This window comes from Symphodus melops (assembly GCF_947650265.1).
Source record: "Symphodus melops genome assembly, chromosome: 3".
Taxonomy (NCBI): Eukaryota; Metazoa; Chordata; class Actinopteri; order Labriformes; family Labridae; genus Symphodus; species Symphodus melops.
Genome location: NC_136693.1, coordinates 1,243,856 through 1,259,859, shown reverse-complemented (window position 1 = coordinate 1,259,859; position 16,004 = coordinate 1,243,856). Strand labels below are relative to the sequence as shown.

Sequence of the window (16,004 nt, the reverse complement as noted above, 5' to 3'; positions counted from 1 at the left end):
AGATTAAACAGATATCCCCCCCGACACACTGCGGAGCTCATCACCAGCTGGAGGATCACACACACACACACACACACACACACACTGTTTGAATGAGATGACTGCATGTTAGATGGAGTTGGTGTCGATGTTTAGGATTAACATCGAACGTAAGTGTTTCATACGAGGGAGGAGCTGACAGGCAGGACATTAAACTTCTCTGTTTCTATTTAAAATAAAACCGTGTGGGTTTTTTCTGTGTGCCCTTCACCCTTCACTTTCAGACCTTTTGTCTTGTTGGTTTTTATTTCTTTCCTGCTCTCCACAGACCGAAACTTTGACGTTTTCTTTTCTTGACGCAGTTTTCCTCCTCTGTTAAGACCTTGTGCTCCCTGCAAACTCACCCTGACGAATGCATAATCTGAAAGGTCACGTCTGCTCCTCCTCTTCAGTTTAGATAAGTCTCAGAGCTCCTCCAAACATGTCTTGATTTGAATCCACTCTGATCATGTCTATAAACCCCTGTATTTCAGCCCTGCTCAGAACAGGCTGTTTCTGTGTCTGTAGCTTTAAATATGTAAATGAGCTGTGTCTGACCACGCCCCCTCTCTGGAAGGGCTGTATGTAATACTCCAGCGTAAGGAGCAAAAATACAACACTCCTCTGGTTGAATAGCAAAAACCTGGCTAATGAGATGCAAGAATATGTAATTTTGTGTGACCTCTTAGAAAGAAGAAACTGTCATCAAATATTTGCATCATCTTTGGATGCAATTAAAAAATAAACGTCGCTCTCTGTATAGCACTAACTCATAACAAGACGTCTGACAAAGACTTCAGTCACTGTTCAGAAAAACAGGATAATATGCAGGAAGGATTTCTGCTGTTGTGTTCCCGCTCTCCAAACTCCCTCACCGCTGAGGTCAGAGGTCGGAGCAGGAAGTGCACGGATGATGGACGATGGTGGTGGCTGGGCGTCAGGTGGTCGTAGTGCCCGATCACCTCACTGAAGGTTGGAGCCCAGCTTCTAACCCACTGACCCCGCTCTGATGAATGAAACGCTCCCACCTCTGGAGGGAGAGTTCAGTGCTCTCATGTTCATAAAAAAAAAAAAAAACAGATTCTAATAAGAAAACACAGTTCGAGGTGTTTTCTGTCTGTAGCCTGTAACCTGTTAAATGAACACCTGCAGGGTTTCCTGGCTGTACTCATTACTTCACTCTGCAGCGTTTATTGATGTTGATTGTGAAAATCATTATGTAATAAACCAAAACATAATTATGTTTGTTTTGAACACAGTTAATTTTTTATTAGGCTGAAGGTGGCAGAGAAAACATTATTCTAAATGACTGTAATATATCCATCAATGACAAATCCTAGAGAGAGAAATGTTTCTAATAAGCAGAAAACGCTGGTTTCTCTTTTCTCTCTGTTGAAGATGAATCAGAAACTAATTTCATCAAAGACGTGCGTCACGACCCGGAGCGAAGAGGGCGACCACACACACTCAGAGCCGAGTACGTTTTACATATACCAGGAATCTGTCCTGGTGTGAAAGAAAAAAACAAGGCTAAAATAACAAGAAGTTAAATAAAATAAAATATGAGAAGCAATTACTAATGTATGAAATATATATATATATATATATATTTTTTTTAAAGTCAAATATAAAGAATAATGAAAAACAAGTAATTTAAACACTAAAAATGAAAAATAAGTCAAAACATCAGAATAAAAGAATCAGCAGTAATGTCATGTCTTCTTTGTAGCATCCTTCCTGTTTGTGGTTGGATGCAGCGTTCGATGCAGGACAGCCTGCCAGGGTGCATGGACTCAAACCAGCTGGCTCCGCCCCTTTTTAGCTGAAGGCTCAGTCAGAGTCAAACCACCGTCTTTAATCTGGAACAAACCGGGCGCTGGAGGACCTTTGCGGTATTTGGAGGCCGCAGCAGCAGACTTCTGATTCAACCTCGGCCCTTTGCTTGCACGTCATCCGCCTCGCTCTCCTCGCCACATTTTCATTTTCAGCTGTCCCGTCCAATAAAGGCAAAAAAAAGAAGAAAAGAAGCTGAAACCTAAATCAGTAATTTGATGAAGCTCATCAAAGTCTGCAATCTAACTTTTCTGCTGGGAATCAGTGAAGTGCTTTCTCTCTCTCTCTCTCTCTCTCTCTCTCTCTCTCTCTCTCTCTCTCCCCTGGAGGGGAGTGAGTTAGTGCCTGATGCAGAGGAGTCCTTTTCACAAAGGGAGCACTCTCAGAACCATTCATCGCCTGTCATTGTCTCATACACGGCGCGTGCTTCTGGGAGCAGATGTGAATTATTTTATCTGTAAACGAGTTCCAGGTAAGACTTCTATTTTTCCCCCCCCCCTCTCTCTCTCTCTCTCTCTCTCTCTCTCTCTCTCTCTCTCTCTCTCTCTCCCTGTGCATGATGTTTACATCAGCACCACAAACATAGCCACGTCTTGGTAGCGTAACAACGCCGCTCATCTCCTGAATGCAACATGTCTCCAGCATCAGCAGCATTCAGCCGAGCGGAGCCTGGAGTCACATCTTCCCATAAAGCGTTTAATGAAAATCCCACGCCTCACCTTTGCTCGGGAGCTTCAGGTAATGACTGCAAGAATCCGAGCGCTGATACATGTGGCCGAGATGAGTCCGGGCTCAGCCTCAGAGATACAGAGGAAAGAAATCTGTGGCATCAGGAGGGAGCTGGGAGTGGAGCCAGCATGCCTCCCAGGTGCCGTTCTTTGGAGGTTTTTCAAGCGTGAAACAAAAGCAGGAGACCTGAAAGGTGCAGCGGGGACTGAATATCTCAGCTGGTGTGGTCGGTGTCTCAACATCCCTCAGAAGAGAGAGGAAAACACTGCTGCAGAGAGGGACATCTGGAATCACTGACTCACATGTTGCCAACAAGATCCATCCTTTAAGAGCCAGTTGGAAGGATGGATGGATGGATTGAAGGCTGAGGGGAGGGAGGGAGGGAGGGAGGGATGATATCTTTGTTTGTATATTCCAGCAGATTTTCAGAAAGAATAGATGTGCACTCAGGACAGCCAGGAAAAAAAAACAGAGTCACATTTTCACGCATGCAGCTTAAATCTCTTTATTTAGCAGTCTTTTGATGTGACATCCTGTGTTTCCATGGCAACAATTAACCGTCACCCAGGAGGCCTCGTCCCAGCAGCAGCAGCAGCCAGGTGATCCGGCTCCACTATGACCCGACGTCCCCCGACGTCCAGCCTCCACCCCATCGGACCGCGTCGTCCTCTCAAAGCACCGCCGTCCTCGTTCCTGCACGGCCCACTCCGACCTCCACCTCAGCGGCATCCCGGGAACGACACTCTGATCAGGAAGGTTTTATTTTATTTGTTGAGCACATTTCATACAAACGTAAACACAATACAAACTCATTGAAAATAATCAAACGAAAACAGGCTAAGCGGTAACGCCACAGCGCCTGAGGTCGCGATCCTGCAGAGTCCTGAAAGACACCAGTAAAGGGACTACAGGCAGCCGATCCTGCAGGGGGACCAGAACAGTGAAAACTGAATACCTCAGCGTAACGTTGGAGTCCAGGGCTCAGAGGTGAGATCCATTAGTGTCTCCATTAAGACACTAATGGATTCCTCTGGTTGGAATACCTGCAGTCTGTGACATGTCAAAGTCTCATAGATGTAACTGAGCCGCGGCCTGCTGTCTCCTTTTAACCTGAGATCCGTCTGGATATTGTGAAATGTGTTCCTACAAGACACGGTGGAAATCAGTGGAAGATAAGAGATTATTTGAGTGTGTGAAACTATGAAAGACGCCAAAGTCTCCTGAGAGTGAAGTGATTGGACGCAGCAGCAGCAGCAGTGTAAGTGTAAGAGGACCTGGGTGAAAATAAGCGTGAAGAGTGGCAATCGGCTTTGGCCCGGAGCAGTTACAGGCGTGTCATTGGACAGACACCGTGATGTGATTTTATCAGGGCTCTCCGGTCGCCTCCTGAGTGGGCTGATAAAGTGATGAACCCTCGAAGAGGCTGACAGACAGGAGACGCGGCCTGGCTGAGCAGATAATATGATGGACAGAAGTGGACGCTGTGTGTGTGCGGAGGCGGGCGAGATGAGAAAATGGAGAACAGAGGGTGAAGTGTGTGTGGGGGGGGGGTGAAAGCTGCTAAATGTGATCCATTTGAGACGGCCTGAGGGTGTGTGTCCTGCAGCTCCGTGCTCTCAGCGTGGCTCTGCTCCGCTCTCTTCATCCTGGGTTTATTACAGGCCACGAGGGGAGGAGGGGGAGATGTCTATACTTTAAAAAGGAATTCTCTCATTTTCTCACCTGGCTCCTTTTTATTTACGTTTCATGTTCAAGTTTCGAAATGACTTCATGAGATTTCTTCCCGAGACTTCTCCTTGGGGATGGAGAGACCCAAAAATTGAGCGTTGTTAGCTCCACCCCACGATGCTAATGCACAACGTTACGCCTCCGTGTCATGCACATGACAGCCCCGCACTAAATTAGCCACATGCTATAGCTAATTATATAGCTGCGGCGCAGTTCCCGCCAACTCTCAGCAACAGTGTTGGTGAAATCGACAGTTTTTGGCTAATTTGCGTAGAAAGGTGCATTTTTGGATTATTTTAACTTGTGCAAACGGTACCAGTGAGGCGTGCATTTAACCCTTTGCATGCATTTTGTAAATAAGAAGTGTTTTTTTGACTTATCGGCGCAGGTTTAGCAGATGTAAAAAATTTAAATCCTTCCGTGAATCAGGTCCAAGTTCTCAGTTACTGCTCGAGACTTTCAAGGGAAGAACTGAGGCGACAGCTCTTTCTCAAGTTAAAGCCAAACCCCAGTTGTGACATCACATGTGAGGGGCGTGGCCTGTCAGAGATCTCAGAGGCTCCAGTTTTCTGCCTGATTTTTCACAGAGATTATTTCAGCCTGCAGAGCAGCTCTGCCTGGAAGAAAGCTCACTGCAACTAAAGCTAGAATCTGCTCACTGTGTTCCACCGTGAAATCCGTCCTGCTCCTCTTATGCTTCACTGAGGCTTTATCAAACTGACAGTATGAAAATGCAGATAATCCGCAGGCTCTACAATGGGCTCGCAGGCTATTTACAGTCCAGCCATCTTTTGCTGTTGCTCCACATTTGTTTGGTTAAGTGCGAGTGGAGCTCACAGATTTGGACGTGCGTCTCTCTCTGTCCACTGTTGGCTGCCAGGCTCTGCTGCCTGCCAAGTCCGATCCATCTCATTAACAAACACGCCTCCCCTGTGAGTCAACGCCTTCCCTCCCTGCAGCCCGTCGTCATGGATACCCTCCCACCGCTCGCTGCGATGGAGCCGGGTGAAGGGGTTAAAGAGGTGGGAGAAGAGATGGGAGATGTTTTGGGGATCTGTTTGTGCATCCTGTGGAAATGGAGACTGACGGACAAAACAGGCAGCTGCTCGATGCTAACTGTTGTTTGCTGATGCTTGTTCACAGCTGGTTGATTGAACTATTCGCAGGCCGTTTTCACAAAGCTGCAGCCATGAAGTCCAACTAAAGGGTGGGGACAAGGTGAGCCGGCGGGTGGAAGAAATAACGTCTGTTACTCACTGGTGTAAGATAGTTAAAAATCTTGACCAGCTGGGAGAAGTCGTGCTGTAAACAAACAAACGTGCAGAGAAACATGGAGGAGCTTTCTGACAAACACTTTTGTCTAACAAGCGAGTTAAAGAAGTGTCTGTTTGTCTTTTGCTGGTGCTCCGTATAAAGGACGTGATGTTTCATTTCATCAGCAGTGCTCAGGACATGAAGTGGCACCTGTCCAGCCAGACCACCTTCCAGACTAGTTCTGCACCAGGACTTGGAGTCCTACTGAGCCGTGGTGCTCCGGCACTATCAAAGCCTTCCTGGAGCAGAGACCCCGAGCAGCAGAGCCAGTCGGAGCTCACACACTGAATACAGTACAAACCAAAAAAACTTTACCAGTTCGCTTTGCTACCACATGTGGAAAAAGACGTGGCCCCGCCCACCCTCGCCCATTATGAAAAAGGGATCAGATCGAGGTGATGCAATCTGTGAAGTCGTGCAGACTGGTCAGGTCAGAGGTGTTTGGAGTCTAATAACACGGCCGTTAAAATGGAGTGAGGCTCTGATGACGTGGAACATTTGAGTTCTTCTTGCATCTCTTCATATTTGGAATATTCCCTGATGCACGTGGCGTTCGTCCTGGATGTGTGCGAGCTGCACATTAACTCTGCAGCGTGTTCATTAGAGACGGGCTGATGTCGGGGAAGGGGGGGGGGAACCACGTAAACAACAGATGATAGACGGGAGGGGAAGAAACTGTAAAGACAAACATCAGCTCCTCATGTTTGTCCCTGAGACACGAATGATGGAAAACTTAGCAGAAATTCTCCTCTGCTGTTTTTTGCTCTCACAGAAAACGAGCGATCACACAGAGAGACGCTGATCATGACTCAGCACAAAGCTCCACACACCTGATCTTAATCAGAGCCAATCAGACGCAAACACACACCTGCCTCTGAGTCCTTCAGGCACCTCAGTGAGGAGCTCGCCCTCGTCTGTGTCTCCGAGTTCTCGTCACACTCAGACAAAACAAAACAGAAAAAAAGTGTTTTATCTGTGGGGGGGGGGAAAAAACAAGCTTCACATCAGATCGACATCATCTCAGTGAACAAACAAACGAACAATCCCCCGCCGTCATCTCTGAATCCTAATGGCTGTGAGATCGACACAGACAGCCGCGTGGATTCAATCCCATTTGTTGTTGTTTTTTTTGTAAATCGGAGCGGATGACAAATTGAGGCAGTTACGAGCGACGTGTAGCGTTTTATCTCCCAGCCTCAGCGCCCCGTCGCTCTGATCCGGACGCTCGTTTTATGGAAAGTGTACATTATAGAGGAACACGTAAAAGCGCAGAGACACAAGAGAAAGAAAAGCAGAAAAGCTGGAGGAAAACAGACGGACGTCCTTGAATGTTCGATGAACCGCAGCTTTGAGCGTCGTCGTTTCCTCGTGGTTATTAATGAGTCTCATGCTCGGTAATTACAGCGAGCATCTGCACCTTGCTGCTGGTTAAAAAGTACAAAGAGGATAATCGTTCCACAGGTCAAATATGTGACAAGAAAAAAAAAAAGAAAACCACCAAACAAGACTCAGAAAACGGACTGATGCGTTTCTTCACATGTCTGGAAAAACACTCATATTTTAAGACTTGCTCCATTGTCCCTTCTGGGCCTCCGTACACGCGAGGCTGCTCCGTGCACGCTGCTCCGTGCACGCTGCTCCGGCGTCCTTCGGCTTCCTGCGCCTCTGGATCTGCTTCTGGAACGGGAGTGCACACTACAAGATCACGCGGGATTCGAGCTGCTTCCCACTTTTTTTTGGTCTCCTTCCTGCTGTTCTTGCTCCGAAGGTCGATGTTTGCGAGTGCGCTCCTCCCGTCTTCAGCCTCGCTGCGAGCGCTGAAGCCCCTTAACAGAGAGTCAACTCTGACGTCACAAAACCGAAGGAAAGATTTCGGTTGAAAGTTGCAGCGCTGCAGGTTTTATTCCCATTTCATTTGAAGTTTGCAGCTGAACCTGCTTCGACACCTGACCCCGTGTGACGAGGACGTGTGCGCCCGGCCGTGTTCAGTGTGCTCACAGGTATGTGGTCCTGCAGCAGTGCTCGGCCTGAATACAAATGTTTATTAATTAACAGCTAATTTCCCGCTCTATTGATTCCAGCTCCCTCAGAGCTGCGCTCAGAGGATCTATTAGAGCAACGACTAAAAAAACCCTGGAGAACGTATGCCTGGCCCGTCTGGACCTCTGTGCTCTTCTTCTTCTTCTCCTCCAGTTTGACTCTCATGTCGGGGGAGGGGAGAGCTTTCGTATTTCCCCCGCTGGAGACGAGGTGAAAGGTAAAAAACACGCCGCTGATTATCCGACTGTAAAACAACCACAGCTCACATGAGATTAAAAAACACACAGAATGAAATTAAAAACACGAGTCAAAGAGGTACCAAGAAAAACCATCACTTTTTATCATCATCATTTTAATCCATCCAGGTTTTGATCTCCTCAAGACACTTAAATAACTGATTAAGAAGCGTTTGACCTGCAGCGGTTCAGTCGGACTGAAACGGAGGAGAGAAGCAAAATTGTGTTTTTGTCCTCGAAGAGATTTAAGCAACAATAAATAAAAAGAACAGAACGAGGCAGAGGACTTCTCTGACACAGTCAGGATGTGATGATCTGATTGGTTTGTTTGTCTCAGCTGTAAACACGGAGGGATTTCAGCCTGTCATCGTCGGGGGAAATACTTTCTGTGAGTTCTTCATGACACGCAGAGATGTGATGAGTCTGTTATCTTTCTGCCTTTCCTCCTGATAACAGCAGAGCAGCATTACACCCACAGGCTTATCGACTCCTTCAACAGCTCCTAATGTGTTGATCTAGACTCCTGGAGTTTTAAAGGAGCTCTGTGCTTCCTCACATTCATCCCAAATAAAGGTTTTTTTATTTTTTTTTTATCTGCCTGCAGACAGAAGGCTCTGGAAATGATGAGAGCGTATCAGATACTGTAGCCGTCAAGGTTATCTGTCTGAAAGCACGATGCTCTCTGCAGCGCCATTAAAGAAAGTGAAAGTGTGTGTGTGAAGTTCAGAGCGAGGTGAAACTCTGTTCTCCTCCTCAGACTGACAGATCACAGATTCTCTGCGTGCACGAGCGTCCTCTCCTCCGCATCAAATACACGTCACATGATCAACAAGTAAAATGACATGTTCATGTCTGCTGTAAAAACACAGGCTGTTTGAATGGGTGTGTATGTGACTTCCTGTGGACACTCGGCGAACTGTCTATTTTTCTTCACTTGAGTTTGAACTTGTAAAAAAAAAAAAAAAAAAAAGTGATAAAATCAAACCTGTTTCCAAAGAAATAACAGACGAAGGTTTCAGGGTTAAATATGATCGACCCAACTTGAGATCATATTTCTGATTTAACGAGTGTGTGCGAAGGCCTTCAGGCAGCAGAAGCACGTTTTAAACATCGTCAGAGGAAACGAAATGAATCCACACTGAGAAGAATGAACTCCAAGAAAATCAACATGAAGAACACTGACGAGGAGCGAGAGAGTCTCAGTTTGAATCATCCAAGAAAGTGATTCAAGGACAGATGGAGGGAGAGAGAGAGAGAGAGTGTGTGTGTGTGTGTGTGTGTGTGTGTGTGTGTGTGTGTGTGTGTGTGTGTGTGTGTGTGTGTGGCCTGTTAGTCTAAGTTAAGATCTCTCCCCGGTTCCAAAGAGCTGCAGCGCTAACAGCCTGTATCCTCCTTTCCTCCTGAGGTGGTTCAAAGCGGAAAGCTGAGAGTTGGAATCAGATCTCTCTCTCTCTCTCTCTCTCTCTCTCTCTCTCTCTCTGTCTCTCTCTCTCCCTCTCTCTCTCTCTCTCTCTCTCTCTTTCTCTCTCTCTCTCTCCCTCCCTCTCTCTCTCTCTCTCTCCCTCTCTCTCTCTCTCGCCCTCACTCTCTCTCTTTCTCTCTCTCTCTCTCCCTCCCTCTCTCTCTCCTCTCTCTCTCTCTCCCTCTCCTCTCTCTCTCTCTCCCTCTCTCTCTCTCCCTCTCCCTCTCTCTCTCTCCCTCTCTCTCTCTCTCTCTCTCTCTCTCTCCCCTCTCCCTCCCTCCCTCTCTCTCTCCCTCTCTCTCCCACTCTCTCTCTCTCCCTCTCTCCCTCTCTCTCCCTCTCTCTCTCTCCCCTCTCTCTCTCTCGCCCTCTCTCTCTCTCTCTTTCTCTCTCTCTCTCTCTTGATAAGAGCTCCACACCATCGACCGCCGCCTCCTGACTTCCTTCCTTCCTCCCACCCGAGGCCTCTCGGACGCTGAAGCAGCCAGTCATCACATCCAGTCCGTCCACCGCGCTGGAACGCCGAGCCTAAACAAGGAGTCGATGAAGCGCCAACAATGGAGAGCGAACATGGAGCCCAGCACACAAGTACGACTGAGAATTAGAGAGGGAGAGCGCTTGTGTTTTATTTAGCCGCTAATGGTCGAGGTGAGCGTTCGATGGAGCGGAATAATGAGGCGGATCAATGGCCATCGACCCGCTGTCCAGCCCGCCACACTTCCTATTACGCCGGTGCCTCGGGGTAGCCTAATCTGCCCCCGAAGTGAGAGGGGAGCTGGAAAACACATTGAAGAAAGGAGGAGGTGCAGAGTTAGGAAGGACTATCGATTCACAAATATCGACTGTTTTAAACATCCAGATGTTCGGAGGCCAGTTTGGCTCTGATAGTTTATATCTTACGGTCTGTGTTGAGCAGAGTCCCGCCGCAGACCTCCACAGTCAAACCGCCTGCTTAATAAATCTGTTTTTTTCTAAAACCACAGAAGAAGAAAAACCCTTAAATACACAACAGACGAAAGCTGATATTTAAGAGGGATGGTTGAATAGTGAGGCGATGCCATAGTGGGACGCCATTGGCTGATGGGTTAGTTTGCACGCCCCTCGCCATAATAAAAAGAAAATCCATTCCACGTGTCTTTACAATTTAAAGGAAAAACCTGTAAATTAATGACTTTAATATGCGACTTTCAGAGTTTTGGTTGGACGATAGATTCTGAATATTAAAGGATGAAGCCCGAGTGACGTCACCCTTTAGTTCCTGCAGGGAGCTCAGGAGGCTCATCGGCCATCACTGTATGATGCTTCTGCAGCCAGCCAGCCTCTAGTGGACACTCGAGGAACTGCAGGACTTTGCATTGGCTTCATTCTAAAACACCAGACGTTGCTGCTTGGACTCTAAACGAAGCTTCAGCTCCAGCAGAGACAACTGTTACCTGCTGGAGGCGCCAGAGATGAGGTGAGAGGATCACAAAGGTATGAACCTGTTTGTCAGCATGCCTCGTTAAACTCATCGACAGTGCTAACAGGAGTCTGCGCCAACACTCGAAATGATAAAACTGTCCAGCAGAATATAAAAGAACCTCATCCTCTCTATTATGAGCACTTCATCAGCTGCTGAGTGTGTTCACATCACTTCCTGTTTCCCTCTTGACTCGTGAAGTGTTGTTACCGCTCCCCCCGGTGTGTGGAAACCCGTCCCCTGAGCCTCTCTCTGCTCTGCTGCTGTACTTGATGTGAAAATGTATTTGTAAGGAGCAAAATGCTAATTCTGTGTGATCGTCCTTGAAGGCACGCTGTCAGACTGTCAGAGTGCTGGTTGCCCATTTGATGCCTCATAATTAATCTTTCTGACGAGCTGATGAAGCATCTCGTGTTGCTGCTCTCCGTTAATGTATTTATTTTCCACCACTGTTGTGTTTTCACACGTGTGCTCTCAGCCGCTCATAGCATCATTTTTACAGTTTCAACCGAAAAATCAAGGTTTTGTTAAATGCAACATGTTCATGTGGATACATCCTGTGAAATTCAGACATTTTTTTATTTAGTTAAAGGTCTCATATTCTGCATATCGTCACCATGTTCCTCTGACTCTAACATGTGTCTCCAGTCTGTCTACAAACCCCCCAATGATGAGAAAAGTCCAAAAATGTGTGCTCAAACAGGCCGTTTGGAGATGTTCCCTTCATGACATCACAAAGGGCAGTAGCCCCTCCCCCAGGTGGGTGACACTCCCACAGCTAGGTGTTTGTTCTGCCCTCTGAGTCTGCCTTCTCACCGTAAACAATAGGACATGGAGCCAGAAAGCAGCGAGTACACCCGAGCCCTTCCAGAGAGGGGGCGTGGTCAGACACAGCTCATTTACATATTTAAAGCTACAGACACAGAAACAGCCTGTTCTGAGCAGGGCTGAAATAGAGAGGGTTTATAGACATGATCAAATACAGGATCAGAGTGGATTTACAACAACACACTTCACACACATGATGAAGAGGAGCTCTGATTCTGTCCTTTAACTGCTTTTTTTTTCTTTCAAATGACCTCTGAGTGAAACATAAACAAGCTAAAGCACCATCATCGACCTGAGATCCACAAACTCAGGAGTTTGACTTCACTCACTTTTTAGGATGCTGTATTCATATTTTAACTGAATATGTTTAAAACTTAGTCAAAATATGCTCTAAATAAGTATTCTCGAATCTATCCTGAACTTTAGAGGAAACGGAACAGGAAGTGAGTGGAAAATTAGAGGTCAGAAGCTTTAAGGCACGCTGCATGTTTGTGTGGGCGTTTTTATATTTCTATGAAAATATAAAAGTCTGCAGAGAAGTAGTACTTGGCAGATGGACACACGAGGCTTAGTTCCAGCGTTTAACTCCCCCATAAACGTCAAACGGTGGCTTTAACATCCCTCTTTGTTTACTGATTACATAAACTGTGATGCAATCCAAGCTTTTATAAGTCAGGTCATCACCTCCTCGTGATAATGTGTCACCGCTATCGCAGGAAATGTGCAGCCAATTTATATTTGACATGACCGGTGTGTTCATGCACGAACAGTTTCACACACACACTAACGCGTCTCTTATGAAACATGACTCACATTCATTTCCTGTGGCTGCGGTGATGGCAGACTCTCGGGGGGCCAGTTCTGCTCCGAGCGGCTTCCTGGGAGCGCTCAGGTGGGTGCAGCGCCGGCCGAGCGCCCGCCACGACTCATTCACTTGTAAATTGGGGGAAATAACAGGAGCAGATGTTCTCATTATTCCTGCTCGGCCCAGGAGCTTCACCGGCAGTCAGGGGGTTTTTTGGACTGTTCTCAACAACCTCTCATTTTGCAGAGAATTGTGTCCGCTGTTCTCCACGGCTCCCCCGCTGCCGGTGATGACAGGGAGTGTGAGGAAAACATGTCTCAGGATGCTGCTGAGTTTCTGGCGTGTGTAACACTCAACAAGCACTCGTGATAATGAGAAACAGGCATGCCTTTAGTCTGACGGCTCGTCCAGCTGTTCTGATATCTACGGAAACACGGACGTGACACACGAGACAGACCACGTTCTCTTTATTTATCCATCTCATTCAACAGATAGATAGAAAATCTAATATTTTTGACGTAAAGAAACATTATGTATGAATCGAGTGGAAAGGAAGTGCTGCGATAAGGACATGTGGTGCACGACATAACCACTTGCCTATCCGGTGCCCCGCCCCTTTTACGAACTGAAGCAGCCGACTGTGTCTCGTGTTTTTCTTTACCCGCATGGTGGGCTGCGACCTGCAAGTTTTCTGTCACATCACAGTCATTTTCTCCTCCACCCTGAGTGTCCTTGCCTTCCTTCTTTTTTTTTTTTTTATGTAGGGACACGTTCAGATCTGAGAAAACACCACTCAGGCCTTCACCTTCATACGGCAGTGACAGAGAGGAGGTGAAAGAAGCGCAACTTGACACACGACGGGGCTCCTCTGGACGTAAACCCATCATGCCTCTGTGTTTGCAAAGCTCCCGTCCTCCCGCCCACCAACACTCCAACGGTTGTGTTTGCAGGATTGAGTTAACGCCTGTGGTTTCCTTAATGTGCAGCATCAACAACAGCTTAACAGCAGGCGGAGCTTTGATTGGCGCTGCTGCTGCTGCCGCTCCATTATAACTCCACGGCAAACAACGCTATCAGGAACACCAATGACCAGGCAAGGATTAGTGCTGACACGACCATAATTGGATTTCCTGTACAGTTAATTGAATTGGGCCAAACGAGTTTCTGACTTTGACAATCCTCATATCCTGACATCAATACCGGATTAGACCATAAACTGTGAATATTAATGGACAAAGTCTGAGTGACGTCCCCCGTGTGTTCCTGCAGGGGGCGATGGAGTCCCCCGTGTGTTCCTGCAGGGGGCGCTGGAGTCCCCCGTGTGTTCCTGCAGGGGGCGCTGGAGTCCCCCGTGTGTTCCTGCAGGGGGCGATGGAGTCCCCCGTGTGTTCCTGCAGGGGGCGCTGGAGTCCCCCGTGTGTTCCTGCAGGGGGCGCTGGAGTCCCCCGTGTGTTCCTGCAGGGGGCGCTGGAGTCCCCCGTGTGTTCCTGCAGGGGGCGATGGAGTCCCCCGTGTGTCTCTGCAGGGGGCGCTGGAGTCCCCCGTGTGTTCCTGCAGGGGGCGCTGGAGTCCCCCGTGTGTCCCTGCAGGGGGCGCTGGAGTCCCCCGTGTGTCCCTGCGGGGGGCGCTGGAGTCCCCCGTGTGTTCCTGTAGGGGGCGCTGGAGTCCCCCGTGTGTTCCTGCGGGGGGCGCTGGAGTCCCCCGTGTGTCCCCTGCAGGGGGCGCTGGAGTCCCATGGATGGCGGTCTCCGTGCTGGAAATGCTGTCTCAGGCTAACGTTGAGTCAAGCTAACGACAGGCTGAGAGCTGAGGTGGGTTTTAAGCTGTTTGAATGGGTGTGTATGTGACTTCCTGTGCTGCTGCAGCCAGCCTCTAGTGGACACTCCAGGTACTGCAGGACTTTGCAGCGGAGGTTTGCTGCCGGTTAAATCTTCAAAAAATAACTTGTAGTTTTTAGGTTATTATTTCAACCTCTTGTTTTCTAACTTGAACAAAGAGTTCAGTTCTAATGATGTAAAGAAGAAGAGAGAGCGCAGCATTCAGCCTCCTCGTGTGTAAAAATAACCACAGTCTGTTATCGCATACATCTCAAACTAATTAGAAGATCATTTTAAAAGAAGAAACATTTAATTTAACATTACTTTACTTTGTAAATCGTTCCCATTAAGATCCTCCGGGCCTTTAATGAGTCTTTAACGCGGCTCTGTGTTTTCTGCAGCTTGATCTCCACGAGTCGACGCGGAAAACACCAAACCAAATGAGGCACGGGCCGACGAGGCTGTGGCGCTGATGAGCCTGCAGTGCAGCGTGGGTAATTAGGCGGCTCAGACTAATCAAGCATCACATTCCTCCTCCTCCTCCTCCTCTCTTCAAGGAGCAGCTGGGTGGTTCTTTAAACGGGTTAGAGTGAATCAAACCGAGGAACATTTTCCATTTTTCAGCCGCCAGCTCTCATCACATCAAACACCTGAAGAATCAGATTCTAATGGCGTTTGTTTGTCTCAGAACGACGTCGGTGCAATTGTTAACACTCCACATTGTTTACTCCTTTCAGACGTGATTGATGCAGACGGCGGCGGCACAAAATCATTACTGTTGATTCTTTTAAATTGAAAACAAATCAGGGAATCTATCAGAAACAAGACGACGAAGAAGACGAAGCAATCAGTGGAGCGAAATTAAATTCTGATTTAATTTTTGATGTGCAGGAAGTTTGTCTGCTGTTGGTCCAGAGGACAAGACGGGTGACACCCAGTTCAGAACCTCAAAATGGAGCTAAGAACAAGTTCAAGCAGGAAGACTGTCCGCAGTCAGGTTTTCATTTTAAGGGGGATCGCTGAGACCCTCCTTCGTCCTGGTCCCCTTCAGTCCAGCAGAGTTTAGACAAAGCCTCAGAAACCAACTCTGTGTTGCATCCTCCATTCTTCTATTCCCATCACCGGGGTCTAGACTCCATCAGGGGGGTATCAAGACCACCACCGGGGTCTAGAATCCATCAGGGGGGTTCTCACCACCATCACCAGGGTCTAGACTCCATCAGAGGGGCATCACCAGGGTCTAGACTCCATCAGAGGGGCATCACCAGGGTCTAGACTCCATCAGAGGGTCATCACCAGGGTCTAGACTCCATCAGAGGGTTCTCACCACCATCACCAGGGTCTAGACTCCATCAGAGGGGCATCACCAGGGTCTAGACTCCATCAGGGGGGTATCACCAACACCACCAGGGTCTAGACTCCATCAGAGGGGTATCACCAGGGTCTAGACTCCATCAGAGGGGTATCACCAGGGTCTAGACTCCATCAGGGAGGTATCACCAGGGTCTAGACTCCATCAGAGGGGCATCACCAGGGTCTAGACTCCATCAGGGGGGTATCACCAACACCACCAGGGTCTAGACTCCATCAGAGGGGTATCACCAGGGTCTAGACTCCATCAGGGGGGTATCACCAACACCACCAGGTCTAGACTCCATCAGAGGGGTATCACCAGGGTCTAGACTCCATCAGAGGGGTATCACCAGGGTCTAGACTCCATCAGGGAGGTATCACC

At 48.1% G+C, this 16,004-nt stretch overlaps 1 protein-coding gene across 1 annotated transcript in view; it reads right to left on the bottom strand.

The window, feature by feature from the left end:
- Window positions 1-7,182: 7,182 nt before the first annotated feature.
- The window catches only part of LOC306821756 (5-hydroxytryptamine receptor 3A-like), a gene marked incomplete at its 3' end in the record, with an annotated part of 37,480 nt that continues 28,658 nt past the window's right edge, over window positions 7,183-16,004 (bottom strand). The window contains exons 8-9 of the mRNA XM_079340330.1: window positions 7,771-7,906; window positions 7,183-7,299 (exon numbers count right to left, since the gene is read on the bottom strand). Of these exons, the coding sequence (XP_079196456.1) occupies window positions 7,183-7,299; window positions 7,771-7,906 (253 nt within the window). The remainder of the gene's footprint in view (window positions 7,300-7,770; window positions 7,907-16,004) is intronic.